Source organism: Balaenoptera physalus, assembly GCF_965194825.1.
Source record: "Balaenoptera physalus genome assembly, chromosome: 8".
NCBI classification, from domain to species: Eukaryota; Metazoa; Chordata; class Mammalia; order Artiodactyla; family Balaenopteridae; genus Balaenoptera; species Balaenoptera physalus.
In genome coordinates this window covers 122,441,534-122,459,159 of record NC_138887.1, presented here as the reverse complement: position 1 = coordinate 122,459,159, position 17,626 = coordinate 122,441,534, and the positions used below count along the sequence as shown (strand labels likewise).

General features: G+C 60.9%; 1 protein-coding gene across 1 annotated transcript; it reads left to right on the top strand.

Moving 5' to 3' along the window:
• Window positions 1-5,350: 5,350 nt before the first annotated feature.
• Window positions 5,351-15,819, top strand: SHH (sonic hedgehog signaling molecule; the record flags this gene model as incomplete). Its single annotated transcript, XM_082473809.1, has 3 exons — window positions 5,351-6,937; window positions 12,103-12,364; window positions 15,023-15,819. Exons 1-3 carry the CDS (start codon window positions 6,629-6,631, stop codon window positions 15,817-15,819), a joined length of 1,368 nt encoding a protein of 455 aa, XP_082329935.1. The 5' UTR covers window positions 5,351-6,628.
• Window positions 15,820-17,626: the final 1,807 nt, after the last annotated feature.

The window sequence follows — 17,626 nt, the reverse complement described above, 5'->3', positions numbered from 1 at the left end:
CAAGAGGGAGGAGATATGGGGATGTATGTATATGTATAGCTGATTCACTTTGTTATACAGCAGAAACTAACACAACATTGTAAAGCAATTATACTCCAATAAAGATGTTTAAAAATAAATAAATAAATAATTTAAGGATTCATAGAAACGATGTCCTTGAGCATGCCTAACCTGAAACCCACATTTCTGCCCACAGCTCAGGGGCCAGCCCCACGGCCAGCCTGGAAACACAGCATTGCTGGGTGTCTCTCCTGAGACTCAGGAGTGCAGAACCCGGAGCTTGGAGACAGAGGTCAGTCTGGTCCATGCTGACCACTCACTGCTAAGGGGCCTTGGGCACAGTCACCTGCTGCTCATCTGTGCTGGCACCAGCCTAGCAGAGACCTTGAGCCTGCCTCTAGGGCAGGGCCACCCTCTGTCACATCTTCTGCAAGTGCCCAGACAGTAGATCTCACCTCTCTGTACCTCGTTTCCCTTGTTTCCTGCGCAATGGGTTGTGTGCATTGATTAATTGAATTTTATCTAACCACAATGAAAAGGTATAATAAACAGTGAATAAGCAAATACGATTACTCAAAGGCACAGGTGAGATTTCCCTTCTCACCGAGTGGCACTCTCTGGGTGAGATGCTTGGCAAAAACAAGAGGGCACCCCCATCAGCCAGGCCCCTGTGCTGTACTCCTCCACCAGGTGAGGGGCCATGGGACCCCCCGGGGACGGCGCCTCCTTCACCCACAGCGTCCTTCCCCTCCCTGCCCAGCCTCTAGAGGGCCGAGCCCTGTGGTGTGGCATCTGTCTCCCCGGGAAACTCCCCCCCAGAGCCACCGGCCACCCTCCCAGGGGTTCTTGTTAGCACCCCCCAAATGTTGGGTCCGGGGTCTGCCGAACTGCTAAGGTCCCAGCGGCTTTTGCTAACGTTGTCAAGCCCCAATGTGTGTCCGCACCTCAGTTTCCCCTTCTGTGCCCTATCCCACCTCCTGACACGCCTGCCCCCGCTTCCGAGCCCCTCCGCTGCCCCTGCCTGGCCCCCTCCGCCCGCTGCCTCTGTGTTTCTTGCTCTTGGTTGTGCATCTTAAGAGGGATGTGGCATCGCCCCCTTTCACGACAGCAAAGAAGGGGGGTGGGGGGAGGGGAGGCACCTTCTGGAAGCTGCCTGACCAAGTGGGACCCCCAGGGCCTCCCCAACTCCACACGTGGCTGGTGCCCGACATAGCCAAAAGGCCCCGGGAAGCCACCCCAAACCAGAGGTGCATCCCCAGGGAGGGGCCGAGGCGTCCGAGGGACGAACCTAAGGGGCCGGGAGGGATGCTCGCGGCAGGGGAGTAGGGCCAGCCCTGGCTCTCTGTTTCCCGCCGTAGAGAGGCTGCTGGACGAGGCTGGAAGCACAGGCTTGATGGCCGCCATGCAACAGGGCTCAGGAGTGGTCGGGCGACTGGCCAAGAGGGAGAGGGCGGAGGAGGGCAGACCTGGAGCCACAAAGGTGCCCCGGCGGCTGGGACCCGGGAGTCTCGATGCCGGGGACGCTCCCTGGACAGCTGAGGGCAAAGGCCGAAGCCCCCGCCTGGGGAGCCTCTGCGCGCTCTCTGCTCCTGCAGAGAAATGGCCTGTTTCTGCGTGTCAGCACTGCATCCCTTTTTTATGTAAAAGAAAACGTCTGCACAGACGTTGCCCAGATGATGTAAGCGCTCTGCTTCCTGCCAAGAAGGGTCGCAGCTACCCTCCGTCAGGGCGGCGGGGACAGCCAGCCAGGGGCTCTACCAGCCCAGCGGCCGGAGTCCTCACTCCCTGGACGGGTGCACCTCGCCCGCAGCGCCCACCCCCCAGAGGCAGGGCTGAGTCTGAGCCTGGCCGCTCCAAACCCAGCTCTGGCCCCTGGAGATACATGCAGCCCCTCGGCCGTGCAGCAGCTTGGGCCCACCAGGCCCTTCCCATTAAGGGAGGGAACCGTAGGTCCTCAGGATAGAAGGGGCCTCGATGCCACCTGTGCTGCTGCTTCAGAGAGTGCCGGAGGCCTGGAAGACGCCCAGGTCCTACCCCCAGGCCTGCTGCAGCTCGCGGCAGCCTGCCCATCACCTGGCGGGGGGGCCCTCTCTCCGCTCTGCTCTGCTAATTGCTGCCCTGCAAGCACCAGCCCGCGAGGACGGCCTTGCCCCGCTGGCCCCTCGTGCCAGCACAGCCAGAGCTGGGGGCCTCCCCACCAGTTCCTCCTGCCACTGCCACCGCCACTGCTGCAGCTCTACGGGGACATGCATGCAGGGTGGCCAGCAGCTGCTGTGCACCCAGGTGAGGGCTCCGCTTGTGAACAGCAGGGCCTTCCCTGGACCCCTCTGGGAAGCTGGAGACCCATCCCCCAGGTCCAGGGTCAGCAAGGAACATGGGGTTAGGAGAGCAGTGCTGAAGGACCCCCTCCCTCCAAAATTCAGAGGGGGCCTGGCTGGCGATCACTAGGAGAACTGTAGCGACAGAGACTCAATTTGCCAAAACTGGAACAAAATCAGAAAGAAATTGAAACTGGATGATTGGATGGAAAGAGAATGAGTACAAGTATTATCAGGAAGAGAAGTCAAAGTGAGGGATACAGGGAGGAGGGGTTGTAAGATTAGAGCCCTAACCCAGAGACTGGACTCCGGGCGAGCCCTGGACAAGTGTGGTGGGCAGAGGCTTCGATGGGGAGGCCAGAGTGCCAGCTGCAGGGCCCAGCGGGTACCACACTGGGAAAAGGGAAATGGGGGATTGCAAAACTAACGGGGGGATCAGGGGAGGATGGACCAAGTTGTCTAGTCCCGCTTTCAGGGCACCCCCTCAACCGGGTCTGCACATATTTCCCAAACCTGCAGCCCAGAGCCTGAAGGCAGAGTGAGGAGGCCATCTAGCGGCGGGGGCTGGTGGGAAGGCAGGGGCCGGCCCGGAGGCGCCTCCTGGGGGTGGGGGCAGAAGACAGGCAGCCACCTGTCCTCAACAGGGATGCTGGGGAGGGATAGAGGTGGGAAGGGATGGAGGGATGGAGGTGGGGAGGGATGGAGGTGGGGAGGGATGGGGGGATGGAGGTGGGCAGGGATGGAGGGATGGAGGTGGGGAGGGATGGGGGGATGGAAGTGGGGAGGGATGGGGGGATGGAAGTGGGGAGGGATGGAGGGATGGGGGATGGAGGTGGGGAGGGATGGAGGTGGGGAGGGATGGGGGGATGGAGGTGGGCAGGGATGGAGGGATGGAGGTGGGGAGGGATGGAGGGATGGAGGTGGGGAGGGATAGAGGGATGGAGGGGGGGAGGGATGGAGGTGGGGAGGGATGGAGGTGGGGAGGGATGGAGGTGGGGAGGGATGGGGGATGGAGGTGGGCAGGGATGGGGGATGGAGGTGGGGAGGGATGGAGGATGGAGGGATGGAGGGATGGAGGTGGGGAGGGATGGAGGGATGGAGGGATGGAGGTGGGGAGGGATGGAGGTGGGGAGGGATGGAGGTGGGGAGGGATGGGGGAATGGAGGTGGGGAGGGATGGGGGATGAAGGTGGGGAGGGGGGGAGGGATGGAGGGATGGAGGTGGGGAGGGATGGAGGGATGGAGGGGTGGAGGTGGGGAGGGATGGAGGGGTGGAGGTGGGGAGGAATGGAGGGATGGAGGTGGGAAGGGATGGAGGTGGGGAGGGATGGGGGGATGGAGGTGGGGAGGGATGGGGGGATGGAGGTGGGCAGGGATTGGGGAGGGATGGGAGGATGGAGGTGGGGAGGGGGTATGGAGGGAGGAAGGCAGATGACCATGGGAAAGAAGGGCAGAGCCCAGACAAATTAGAAATGGCTCCTGAGGGTTACCTGGGATGTCGGGCCAGGTCAGGAAGAGGCTGGGGTTTAGAACCTCTGACCCGCACGGGGAGGGGCCCAGATTGTCTGGAGGGGCAAAGGCAAAGAGAGGGAGCCATCTGGCGTCTGGAGGTGGAAGAGGACAGTGTCTGCTGTCTGGGAAGTGGGGAGGGGCGGGATGAAAGGAAGGGGAAGTGGGGGGAGGCTGAGACTTCAGCTTCTGGGGTGGCTGGCTGGTGCCCTTGTTTCCAGGGCAATACACACAAACTACAGTTGACCTTTGTCCTGATTCTCCATCCCACCCCAGCCCCACCCACAACAGGGAGCAGGCCCTCGGAATGCAGGCAACTCGGGCGTCAGTGTGGTGGGTTTACGGTTCATCATTACTTCATTCTTGAGGATTGGCCAGCCCCCAGGCAGGCGGCCCCGGCAGGCTCTCGGGGTGTCCAGGGCTGGCCAAGAGGGACAGGGAGGTGGCTTCGGCCCGAGCCTGGGCCCCTGGGCCGAGGAGGCCTGACGGCCGGACCTCCCACCTCCTGTCCTGCCTGCTCCCCACCTGGAGGGAGCCGAGCCCCCAAGTCTCCGGGCCATGCAGAGCTCTCTGCAGCTCAGGCTCTGGCTCCCGAAGCGCCAGCCTTGCTCTCGGTCTGGGGGGGTCCCGGCACCTGCGAGATCTCGGGCGGGCATCCCTGCTCATGCGGTGGCCACATGGGCTCCCCGGTCTCCAGCCAGGGGGTTGAGACCCGGTGCTGCGGCCCCTTCGCCTTTGCCTGAGCGGAAAAAGAGGGGTGAAGGGAAGGGACTGGAGTGAGATGCCAAGTGGGGGAGGGCGATCAGGAGGCTGGAGTGTCCCCAGCGCGCCCGGTGGCTTCTCAAGCCCCCATGCCCAGCGGTGTCACAACACTTGCTGCGTGGCGACCACTTCAAGCAGGCCCACTCTCCTGGGTCCAGGACGGCGTGACCTTGCTGCATCGGTTCCACTGGGAGGCCTTGAGGAAGTTGGGTTGATGCTTCACAAATCAGAGAATAGAAAAGGCGGGGTGGAGATGTGCTCCTGGCCAGCAGAGCCTTGGAGATGCTCAGTGTCTGCAAAGGCCCAACTACAGCCTCTTTCGATGTCCCCTTCCACGCTCCCCACACCCAGAGGAAAAGTTTGTCTGCACTGGAGCTTACCCAGACTGCGGCAAGTGTCCCATTGTTCTGAGGACTGACCCGGCCTCTTGCGCTGCCCCCAGCCAGGCTGGGGTCAAGGGAGAGCGCCTAACTGCACAGAGTGTCAGCCAGGCCTCGCTCCGTCCACTCCACACGAAGGGCCCTCGCTCCCGCGTCCCACTCCAGAGCAGTTGCTGTGTCAGAGTGAGACAGGAAGGGCCCAGAAGGAGGAGGGCATATTCTGCAAAAAGGGGGAATCTCCGATTTTCCTTTCCTGGTTTAAATAAAACTTTTTCAGTTAGTTTGTTTCTCAAAGTGCAGGAATTTGGGGCTCCAGCATTGCCGGCTCTGAGCACCGAGCCCTCTTCTGCACGCCCCTCTTTGACCAGAACACTGTGCCCCCAGGACCCTGAGGACGGGCTTGTCAAGCTCCAGGGAAAGCCAGCTCGGCATGATGTGGAAGGAACCTGAATTCCACATCCAGCTCATCCCCTGGCCTGCACTTTGCTCCGATCGATTGAATCGTGGGGGCGGTGTGTGCACAGCCTTGCCCACTCGCCGCTGCCCCCAGGCACAATGGGCCTCCGCCCACCACGCAGGCACCGGCACCGGCTCCCTCCTCTGAGCTGGGCTGCAGCCCCCAGACCCGCTCGGGCCCAGCCAGCCAGATCGTCCCCTCACCTCACTCTGCACCAGCCCCTGAGCACGCCTCCATTCCACTTCCAGAGAGTTAAAAATAATGCATTAATTGAAACACAATAAAGGAGCAGTATTTTCAAGTTTTTCTAAGGTGCTTAAAGCACTTCAAATAGCATTACGTTTCGTACAGTCCCGGCCAGTCGTGGCAACTGGAATATTCGGGAGGGGGCACAGGCCCCTCTTTCTTTCAACTGCAGGGAGCCCTGGCCTGCATGATAAAGTCTCTGGGAAAATATTTAGATAAGACCTGGGCAGCTTTGCCCCTCAAACATTTGAGAGACTATTTGTTTGGTGATGGAAGCTTGGGGTGGGGGGGATGGCGGTGGGTCTAGATTGTCCTTTAAAAACTTAAGTTGGTTTTAACTGAAGCATCTACCATTCTGGAGAAAGTGAAGGGGGAACGGGAGGTGTGCCCCGGGCAGGGGGTAGCTGATGTTATCCTCAGCAACGTGCCTCCTCTCTCCCTCTCACCTTTGTCTTAGTAAAGATGTTTTTCTCTTTTAACTAGAAGCCTTCAGGTAAAAATAAAGCAGCCACAGAAAAAAAAAATTAGTCTTTTTTAGGGTTAAACATCAGAAGACAAGCCTGTGCTGCTTTGGCCAATCAGATACGCCCCTGCCAGCTATAATATAGTACTGAAGACAGCCTCTCGCACAAGCTCTCAGGCTTGCTACCATTTAAAATCAGACTCTTTTTGTCTTTTGATTGCTGTCTTGAGCCCCAACTCCGATGTGTTCCGTTATCAGCGGCCAGCAGCCTGCCGTTCCAGCCCCCGTCTGGGTGGGGATCGGTGGCGAGTCCCCCGCAGCGGCGGCGGGCAAGGTTATATAGGAAGAGAAAGAGCGAGGCAGAGAGCGAGGGCGCCAGCAGCCAGCCGGAGCGAGCGAGCGAGGGAGGGAGAGCGCACGGGCACACACACTCGCACACCCGCACCCTCGCGCACTCAGACCTGCTCGGGCCAGCCTTGAGGTCCCTGGGCTCCATGGACGAGATGCTACTGCTGGCGAGATGTCTGCTGGTGGTGCTGGTCTCCTCGCTGCTGATGTGCTCGGGGCTGGCGTGCGGACCCGGCCGGGGATTTGGGAAGAGGCGGAACCCCAAAAAACTGACCCCTTTAGCCTACAAGCAGTTCATCCCCAACGTGGCTGAGAAGACCCTAGGGGCCAGTGGAAGATATGAAGGGAAGATCACGAGAAACTCGGAGCGATTTAAGGAACTCACCCCCAATTACAACCCTGACATCATATTTAAGGATGAAGAAAACACTGGAGCGGACCGGCTGATGACTCAGGTAGAAACCCAGCACGGGGCGGGGAATGTGTCGCTTTCAAGGGGTTATGTGTAACCCTGCCGTTCTGTCTGTTTGCTCTTCAGGCAGGTAGAGAGCCGATTTTGCCCTCTGCTTCCCCACCCACCTGCCGGCCTACCATCCCTTCCTCTTCCTGGAGGGGAATGGAGGTGAAGGGTCCAGCTGGAGAAGTTTAGGCTGGGGGGTGGGGATAAGGACGCTAGGAGATGTGGTCCTTGGATGGCCCTGATTTGATTTGTCCTGCTGGGATGGCCTTCCCATCCTGCCTCAGCTCTGGCTTGTAACTTGGGGAGACCTTCACTTTGGGGGTATCTGTCCTTTCCAAGTTGGGAGTGGGAATGGAGAGAGGGGGCAAGCATCCCCCCCATAAACATAAAGTGGCGTCCAGATCACTGTACAAGTGTAGCCTCGGCGCTTACACGTTTCCCTCCTCCTCTGTGTTTTTCTTTCCCACCACTACTACCCCCCCCCGCTGCCCCCCACCAAAGACCCTCAACTGGAAAAGCCAGGAGGCCGGGCTGACAAAAGGTCGGGGCTCCAGAGGCGGCTGGGCTGGTCCCTGACCGTATCACATAGCTCCACTGCGATTCCATCGCTGGCACTTGTGCCCGTCAGAGTGTGAATGTATCGATATTTCTTTAAGGATGCCCTCTTATTCTCCCGAGCCCGCGGTACTTGAGGGGAGGGACTTAGAACTTACTGGCATTGCATCACGCTAGTTTTCAACCTGCTTGCATAGGAAATTAGGAGCGACTAGATATTAGCGGGAGGGGGGGCTGGAAAGAAGAACCAAAGCAAAACACGCATTCCTCTCTCCCTCTCCGCCTCCGTTTGAGACTTCTGGCTGCCAATCTGCCCGTCAATGGCAGACTTTCTGCAACTCCAGGCACGTATAACTGAAGCTAGAAATGGATTTCCTGGCAAATATAGGTCAACATCTTTTTTATTGCCCTATTAAAATATTCAAGTCCTACCTTTAGGGCCAGGAGCGCACCGCAGCTGACGGAGCGGCGCTGGCGGGGCGCAAGTGCAGGGGAGGCTGGGGGTGGGAGGGACCGAGGAGACACCTCCCGGCCGCTCCGCTCCCCAGCCCGATGCCCGGCCTTGCTGCGGAGCCGAGGAAGGCCAGGGGCAGGCGGGGTAGCGGGCTCCAGCTGACGGACGGAGGCGGAGAGGGAGGGGAGGAGAGGGTCCTCATCCCCGGCTCGCTCGCATCTGCTCCCGACCACCTTAAATCTGGACCGCGAGTGTGGACGCGCGCGCCTGTGCCCGAGAGCAGCGCGAGCCGCAGTTAACTCTGCGCAGGCCGCGGGGTGCCCTGCGCGTGCGGCCAGCTGCGGGCGCTTCTCCGGCTCGTCTGGGGTTCCGACCCCCTGGTCACCCTCGGTCCCGGCGGCAGGGCAGGGGCCTTCCCGGGATCCCTTGGCACCGGGGAGAGGGGCGCGAGGCCAGAGGAAGCGGCGGGGGCGGGGACGCCGGAGGTCCCCGAGCCGGAGAGCTCAGCGGCCGCCGCGGTCCGCGCCGGGCCGACGCGGGAGGGAGCGGGTCCCGGCCCGCGCCCTGCCCGGGTCCCCGGGCCTCGCCGCCCCGCCTACAAGTGCGAGCGCGCGGAGCCGCGCACCCGGGCAGACGCCTCTCGGCTCCACTTACTCCCGGGTTATCGATCCCGCGGCTCGGGTTTCAGTGCGCGCGGGGCTGGGCTGCGGCCGCCCGCCGGCCCCTCCACGCGCCCTAGCTCGGGCTCGGCCAGGGCTCCCGGCGGCGCTCCGACGGCCCGGCTGGCGAGGCGGCGCGGGCGGGCCCGGCGGGCCCGGGCGGGAGGGAGAAGCCGGTTCCAGGGCGGAGGCGCCTCGCGGGCCTAGGCGCCCGGCCCGAGCCCCCCGCCGGGTCCCTCGCCCCGCCGCCCCCGGCCGTCCCGCCGGGACCTACAGCCGCGCGGCCCGGCGCCCGGCCGCTCTGGCCGCAGCGTGCGCTGGCAGCATTTGAACTTCTGACCTTCTGTCAACTTCCCTCAGACGAACGAAACGAAAACAAATACTTTTTTTCCCTGGGCAGTGGCTATTCCCGTTCCCAGCACAAAAGGAGGGGGGAGGGGCAGCCGCCGTCGGGGTGGGGTGGGGAGAGCCAGGCCAGGCGTGTGCCACAGACCCCAAAACGTGCCCTAAAAACCTGGAGGCTGGGGAGGGGGGGGTGGCCTGAAAGGCGCCCCCTGCTTCACCCCTTCTCCGTCCTTCCTGCGTCCCCGGTCCTAAGAGTTAAAGTGGGGAAGGCGGGGGACCTGGGAGGTGAGGGCAGGGCCGGGGGAAGGGGAAGCGGCAACGCCTCCCGGGCTCCTGGGGCACCTGCTCCCCCGCCGGCCCCCCACTTAAGATAACCACCTAGACTCTGCTCTCGGGTGCGTGTCCCTCCTCCCCCGTCTCTGCGTGTCTCTGTCTCCCTAATGTGACTGCCGCCCAAGTCCCTCAACCATGGCAAGATCGTCCCCAGTGGAACTTTCAGAGCAGTTCAGGAACGCAGGAGCTCCTGGTTAATATTAACTCCGAGAGGGGGAAGCGCAGACAGACACGCTCTCCCCGCAGGCCGCGGTGCCGAGGGGCTCCGAGGGGGCAGGAGGCCGCGAGGGGCCGGCCTGCGGGCTGCGCCGGGGACCGGCGCGAGGCGCCACGTTGGGCAGATTTCCGGGTGCGTGGCGGCCCCGGGGAGCGGCGCTCAGGTGTGGGTTTGAAGGCAGGGGCCTGGTTTTCCGGAGGGGGGGGGGGGGAGGAGCGGCGAGAGGTGTGTGCGGGGACCCGAGGAGACCCTTCTGAAGTCGGGACATCCCCTCCCCCGCGCTGGGGAAGCCCGTGGGCGTCGGCGGTGACAGTCCCTGCTCGGCTCCCGGGCGCGGAGCGGCTGCGCAGACTGGGGAGGTGGCGGGAGCTCAGGCGTGGGGAACAACTTGGCCTCCGCCGACACAAAGCCGGGCCCGTCGGCCCCTGTGGGCTTCACAGTGGCTGCACAGAGGCGGGGTTGATTCGCGGCACACGACCCAGTGAATTGATAACCGGCCCGGGCTTCCCGGCTCTGCCCGCGACGATCCCGCCCGGCCGGGGCGCAGAGACTCTTGCACCCGCGGGCCGAGGCCGCGTTGCGCCTGGCGGAGCCCGGGCCTGCCTCGGCCCTGGGCTCCTCGCCTGGGGTCTCCATTGCCAGAGTGGCGCAGCTCAGAACGCTGGGGGATGGTACGCGTGCTCCCCTTCCTGCCCTCCCCCTCGCCAGCGGCCCCGGGGGAAGCCACTGAACGCTTCATCTGCCCCCCGAAAGCAGGGAGCTGGGGTGCGATGGGGGCTCGGGAAGCGACTGTCTGCGTGTGCGCGTCGGTGGTGTGCGCCTGCGCAGCCGGTTCCACATCCCGGCTCTCAACTGACCCTGGTTTACTGATTGATTTTCATGTAAAACGCATTCAATCCTCAAGATGACCTCACTCAAACTCTGTCCTTCTGACTTTTTTTTTTTTTTAAGAAAACTGTTGGCGGGCCCAGAAACCTGCAAGCGCTGACCTGTTACCAGGACCGCCCCCTAGCCTTCTGCCCTCCCTCCACCACGCGCGCGCGCGCGCGCGCACACACACACACACACACACACACACACACACACTTGCTGTATGTCTAACTCTACAACCATATACTGGTTTTTACTGCTGCCAACTACACAGGACTTTTCCTGTCGCGCAATCGGCCGCATCCCCTTAAAGCGCGGCAGCGGCCCTTGCAGGAGCCCTCCGCCTCCCTGCGCTCTGTAAGAAAGAGTTCCCCCAGGCTATAACAGGGTCCTTGCCGGGGCCGGCTGGTCCTCTCGGTAACCGGGGTCCCCGCCCGGATCTCAGCCCTACCCTCTGCAGCAGTCAACTTGGAATTGTCCCCTGTCCCCCCCGAGTCTGCCTCTCTGGGGGATGCCCCCATCATGATTTTGTCACCACCTCCCCTTTTTTCAACCCCGCACCAGCCGCAGTATAAACGTCCAGTGAGTTACTGCCCACACAAACATGCACGTGATTCAACTCTTTCTTGCATCCTTGTCTGAATGGGACCCGAGAATTATACGGGAACTCCCACAGCTTTACCCTGGCTTGAGTCCCGCCTATTCACTGCTTCTTTACTCCTACTGGCAGCTTCCTTGTGGGAGGGGGGGGGAACCCCAAGGGCGGTTTCCAGAAGAAGCCTCCCTAAGGCAAGAGCTCAGAGGCCCCAGGCCTCTCTGGCTCCCCTCCCCTCCCCCCTCCCCTTCCCCCACCTCTTAAGTTGGCTCTTCAAACTTGCAGGACACCATTCTGCGCCGGCCAAGAAAACAAGAGGGGGGGAGGGAACAGGTTAAGGAAAACAAGAGACACAATCAGACCACAGAAAAGCCGGGAGAAAAGAGTTCCACGGGGAAAAGGAATGTGGCTGTCCAGATAAAGAATGTTTGTCATCCGGCCCTGGTCTTATTGAAAATTATAACTCACCTGGTTGCCTTTCACTTCTGGTTCCCCCACCCCTTCGGCTGCTATCAGGGTCCCACCACCCTCTCTACCTTTGGCTTAATTCTCACCTCAGATAGGCACAGGGCAGAGATAAGGCGAGGCTTTTAACTCTGTAAGAAGTATACCGTGTATTTTTCTTTCTACGGCTAAGTTGCACCCGGGGCCTCTCTCCCGCCTCCCAAGAGGGAGTTTGTCCAGGGAGTTGGGTGGAGCCTTGCACAGGTGCGGAGCGATGGGGCCACAGAAGAGGGCAGGGGCGTGGAGGGCATCGTGGAGGAGGGCGCGGGCCATAGCCTAGGGTGCTCCTGGCGGCTTCTGCAGCCACTGTCCAAAACACGCAGTTTACTTATTTCGAAGACAGACGTTTCATCTGCTTCTCAGGCCCTGACAGGGGCCCTGCTATTTCAGGTGTGGAGAAAGGCGCTCACGTCTCCTCCAAGAGGATGTGCTCCGCCTACTGATGCCACCCCCTCCTCCCTAGCCGAGCTCCCCCTCTCCGGAGCAGGCCGGCCCGTTCCAGGCCTGGCCTTGTCTCCCTACTTCTGCTCACAGCCCGCATCCTGGGGGGCTGGGCAGAGCAGCCCAGGGGTAGGGTTGGGGCAGGCCCGGACACTCACGGGCGCTGGGTGCCCCCTTCTCTCCACAGCGGTGCAAGGACAAGTTGAACGCCTTAGCCATCTCCGTGATGAACCAGTGGCCAGGAGTGAAGCTGCGGGTGACAGAGGGCTGGGACGAAGATGGCCACCACTCAGAAGAGTCGCTGCACTACGAGGGCCGCGCCGTGGACATCACCACCTCGGACCGCGACCGCAGCAAGTACGGCATGCTGGCACGCCTGGCCGTGGAGGCCGGCTTCGACTGGGTCTACTACGAGTCCAAAGCGCACATCCACTGCTCGGTGAAAGCAGGTGAGGGGGCGGGCCCACCCAACCATGCCGACAGCACCCCCCAGCAGCTCCAGATCTGCGCCCCAAAGCCTGGCTCACGGGCAAGAGGAAAGTGGGGAGGAGGGGGGCAGGCGGGGAGGGGATTGGGTGATGACTGGTGTTGCTGTGGCGGGAATGGACTCCGTGAGGCCTGTCCCAGTCCCCAGCCGGGAGCTGTCCCTACCTTTGAGGCCACAGAGGCCCACGTTCTCTGAGCCCAGATGCAGAGGGCATCTGGCTTCTCGAGCCTTCTCCCACCCCTGTTTCCGGAGTCCCTGCTGCAGGTGGCAGAGACAGGGAGGAAAGATGGTGGGGCGGGGGGACTGTCCTGGTGAGAGACTGCAGCCCTGCCCAGTCGGCCAGCTCTGGCCCAGAGCCTCTGTCTCAATAGAGCTTAAGAATGAACGACTCCCCACTCGCCACCGGCCCGCACCCGGCACAGGAGGTTCTGCCCGGGGTGGAAGCCCCGGTCCACTCCCTTCCCCCCTGAGCGCCTGTGGCTTCTGAACTAACTTAACTCACTCGGCCTTTGGGAAGAGGCCTGATGGGAGGTAATAAAGCCAGTAGTTACCACTTCCAACATCTGGAGGCCGCAAGCCCAGAAGCATCCGTCCTTATTAGGAACCAGCTGGGCTGCCCTGAGCCACAGGCAGGGCCAGGAAAGCCAAGCCTGCAGCTGGAGCCCCCGCCCTGCTGCGTGAGGCTGACTTCCCTGGGCCTGCAACGCCACACGCTGTTGCTGGCGAGGAACAGCTCCGGCAGGAAGGCGCGCGCGCGCACACACAAGCCCCAGCTCCACTGAAGCAGGTCTCTCCAACTCTCGGCAGAAGCCGGCGCATTTAGCAAGGCAGTTCACAGTGAATTTGGGAGGAACTGCGTCTCCCCCCACCCCAAGTTTCGCCTGTTTGTCTCCTAAACTGTATTTTAATAGCGTATGTCAGTAGAAAAACACTTTCAAAGTGTCGAGGCACACTTTGGAGGTAAGGAAAGTAGTGGCCTCCTGTAACAACAGAAAGAAAAGGTGCGTAAGGCTGGGGAGAAGGTCTGCGCTTAGAGCCCGGGAAAGGGTCTCAGACGCCAGCAGGGCGGGGAGGCGCGCCCCGACTTCGCGGGGCTCCTAAATGGCGGCGCGGCGCGGCGCGCGGCCCCCTCCGGGCCACCCCTGTCCGCGGGGTCCCCCTGGCGGGGGTCCCTCGAGGTCTCCTCGCAAATGAGCAGCGGTCGTGCGGCCCGGGACCCCGCCGGGGGAGCCGGGCCGGGCGCGCAGAGCCGCTCATTGGCATTCCGCGCACACGGGCCGGGCGCGGGGCGCTGCGTGTCAAGCAGGGTCGTGCGACTCGACGCCTCGGGCTCGCCTGCGTCCCGGGCGCATTCCGGGCGGCTATGTCGGGCCTCCAAAGGCCGGCCCCGCACTTCATGCCGGAGAAAACGATGAGAAGATTAAAAGCCCTCAGTAATTCCAGCAGGAAGATTCTTTCTCGCGATCTCTATTTGCAAAAAGCAGGATCCCGGAGATTGGAATGCAAAGAAGACGGGGACGTCCCCGCCCCTCCTCCACGGCCCCCTGCGCGCCGCCCGACTCCGATTATTGTCCTCGGGACAGTGAGCCTCAGAGAGCGACAGAGGCCGGAGAAAGCGGGTAGTCAAGGGGCCTTGAGAACCCGGCGCTTCCAGAGCTCGGAGCAGGCCCCGCCATTTAAAATTCAAATACACATCTCGAGTGCTTGGAAGAGAGGCCTGGCTGTGCAAATAGTGCTTGTGAGGCCCGGGCTTCTGGAGAGCCCGCGTGTGAATCGCCGGGGGTGCGGCGGGGGGGTTGCACCTGAGCAAATAGGGAGGGGGCGGCCCAGAGCTGGAGAGAGAGGGAGCCGAGAAGGCGTGGGGGGGATGGAAGGAGCCCCTCTTCCAAGAGCGCCTCCCATTTGTTGCAGAAATTACAATGACAATGGCGAGCCCTTTATTGGATTTTAATTAGAAGATCCACACAAGCCCCGGATTTTCACACCTCGGCCAATTCTCTGGAATGTTTGTCCAGTTGCTACAACTACTACAGCTATTTTTCAGCCCCGCCCTCGCCCCCAACCGGCCGACACCAAGACCCCCGCTGGGCGCTGGGGGCGGGGTGGGGGCGGGGAGCGGCCGAGGGTCCCCGCCGCGCAGCCCGGGTGCGGAGCGCACGAGGGGGCGCCGCGCCCCGCGCCGGAGGCGGGAGCAAAGGAGGGTGCGCCCCGGCGCCCGGGTGAGCTCAAGGAGGCTTCCTGAGGAATCCAAGTGGAGAGCAAATACCCTCTGAATTCGTGGCGAGGTTGGGTGTGTGCTGAGCCGGCGGGGGAGGGGGGCGGCGAAAGGGAAGGAGTGTAACCGGCCTCCCGCCGGAGACGCCAATCGACCTTTGTCACCGCCAGTCCAATCCTAAGAGAGTCGTTAAGGAATGCGTCTGCATCTGAATTCGGTCACCGAGGCGGTGGGGATGGGGGGAGGGAGGTCCGCGCGGGACCAGCCTGGCATCTCTCCCCGGAGCCACGCGCTTCCTCGGTCTGGGCGCGCGGGACACCAAGCGTGCGCCCCCCTTTCCAGTCGCGTCCTCCTCTCGGGACTCACCGCCCTGTCTCCTCTCCTCTCCCTTCTCTTCCCCCGCAGAGAACTCGGTGGCGGCCAAATCGGGCGGCTGCTTCCCGGGCTCGGCCACGGTGCACCTGGAGCAGGGCGGCACCAAGCTGGTGAAGGACCTGCGCCCCGGAGACCGCGTGCTGGCGGCCGACGACGAGGGCCGGCTGCTCTACAGCGACTTCCTCACCTTCCTGGACCGCGACCACGGCGCCAAGAAGGTCTTCTACGCGATCGAGACGCGGGAGCCTCGCGAGCACCTGCTGCTCACCGCCGCGCACCTGCTCTTCGTCGCGCCGCACAACGGCTCGGCCGTCCGGGAGCCCGAGGCGCTGTCGGGCGCCGGGCGGCCGCCTGGGGGCGCGCCGGAGCGCCGGGCGCTCTTCGCCAGCAGCGTGCGCCCCGGCCAGCACGTGTACGTGGTGGCCGAGCGCGGCGGGGATCGGCGGCTCCTGCCGGCCGCCGTGCACAGCGTGACGCTGCGCGAGGAGAGCGCGGGCGCGTACGCGCCGCTGACGGCGCACGGCACAATCCTCATCAACCGGGTGCTGGCGTCGTGCTACGCGGTCATAGAGGAGCACAGCTGGGCGCACCGGGCCTTCGCGCCCTACCGCCTGGCGCACGCGCTCCTGGCCGCGCTGGCGCCCTCGCGCACGGACCGCGGCGGGGGCGGGGGCGGCGGCCGCGTGCCCCCGGCCGCGCCAGGTGCGCCCGACGCGCCAGGCGCCTCGGGCATCCACTGGTACTCGCAGCTGCTCTACCAAATAGGCACCTGGCTGTTGGACAGCGAGGCCTTGCACCCGCTCGGCATGGCGGTCAAGTCCAGCTGAAGGCCAGGGGGCCGGGGAGGGCACCGGGAGGGGGCGGGGCGGGGCGGGGCGGGGGGAGGGGCGAGATACCGCAAATGACACACGGAAAAAGCGCACGAAATGAGACTTTAATTATAATAATAATTAATAATAATAAAAAAGTAGGACAGTCCAAAGTAGACTATAAGGAATCAAAGACCCCGAGAAATTCTGTTGTTGTGTTTAGTTTATATATATATATTTTTGAATTTTTTGATTCCTGTTTAATTTTGGTTATTTTTTCACCTCTCCTGGCTATTTATTTGTTTGGTATGAATAGATGTTTTAAAATAATATGAACCGGACCTTCAAGAGCCTTAAATAGTTTGTTTCTTGGATAATTTATTATCATGTGAACTGTACTCACAGGGGGAAAGATTATTTTGTGAGGCCAAGCGACCCACTCAGAGTCTATTTTTCTACATGTCCCTCGTCCTGACTTTCAGAAAGCAAAATTCTGTCCTCTCCATGCCTCGTTTGCAACGCTCCTGCTTTTCAGCAAGTGTAAACTAAAACATGCTTCATGGGGGTCCACAAATTATATTTTTATACACAGAATTGTAAATTAGATTTTTGAGAGATCAGTACTTAACTGAATTACATTTCATTTTTGAAATAGTGTAAAATATGAAAATATATTATTTTAATTTAACTAGTTTCCAATGTAACAGCCATCTCCTGTTTTGTCTTCTGGGTTTAATATTTGCTTTGTCATCACCATTTTGGCCACATTCTTGGAAGTCAAGACTGTTACACACTCACACACACACATACACTTTTTTTTTTCTTGGACAAACTGGAAGAACTCTGTTATTTTTAACTTCAAAGAATTTATTAGAAAATAATATTTTTTAAAAGCGCACATAGTGATGATCCCACAAGGATGGAGCCTGTAGTTTGTACAGAGAAAAACAAAGGATGTTTTTGCATTAATAAATTGAGAAATAACTGCTGTAAATTTACTAAAATGTATTTTTGAATATTTTGTAATAGTTTTATAGAAATAAAATGTGCCACGCACAGCCTGGTTAGTATATAATAACTAAGAATTCCTGTTGCAGCCCTTTTTCTTTCCTTTTTTTGGCTTCTTTGTTTGGGAAACCTAGTGCTGACAGGAGTTCCCAGTATTATATTTAGATGTGTTGCTTATACTGTGAATTCAGATCCACTTACGTAGGTAACCGAATTGACTCGTTTGTTTTCGTCACTGGAGAAACCTCAGCTCTGTTTGTATTTATTGTGTGAAAGTCTCTCTACTCAAAGGATGGCGGTGCCGTGCTGGGTGCCCTTCTGCCCTCACCTCCCCCAGCTTAACCAGCACAGCCTCAGTGGCTGCCTGGAGGAGACGGCCTGGGGCAGTCACCCAGATCTTCCTCCCCAGGCCCCGTGTCATTGTTGGCCAACTTCGCTCCCTCCACTGGGTTGACCCAGGTTGGGGTGCACTGTCCCCCTGGCCTTGCAGGGAGGCGGTCCTTAACTGCTTTCTGAAGTCCTGGGGTGCCCTTTTCAGGAGGGTCCCCAAGGAGAGGCCCAGGTGTTGACGATCTGCGGGAGGACGTGCTCCCTGCCTGCTCTGTGCGGACCCCGGCCTTCCCTCCTCTCCCGTCACACCCACTAGAGCCTCAGGGTGCCAGGGTCCTCGGGCCACGCTGGTGTCTCCAAGTTGTCTGTCTTGAGTGGTTGTCAGGCGAGTACGTCTGTCCCTAGGTCGTGGTCCTCCTTCTGCGGGCGCCCTGGGGCCAGCGCCCTGTGTCAGCCGGGCCGGGGGGACAGGTCCTCCGTGCCTGGT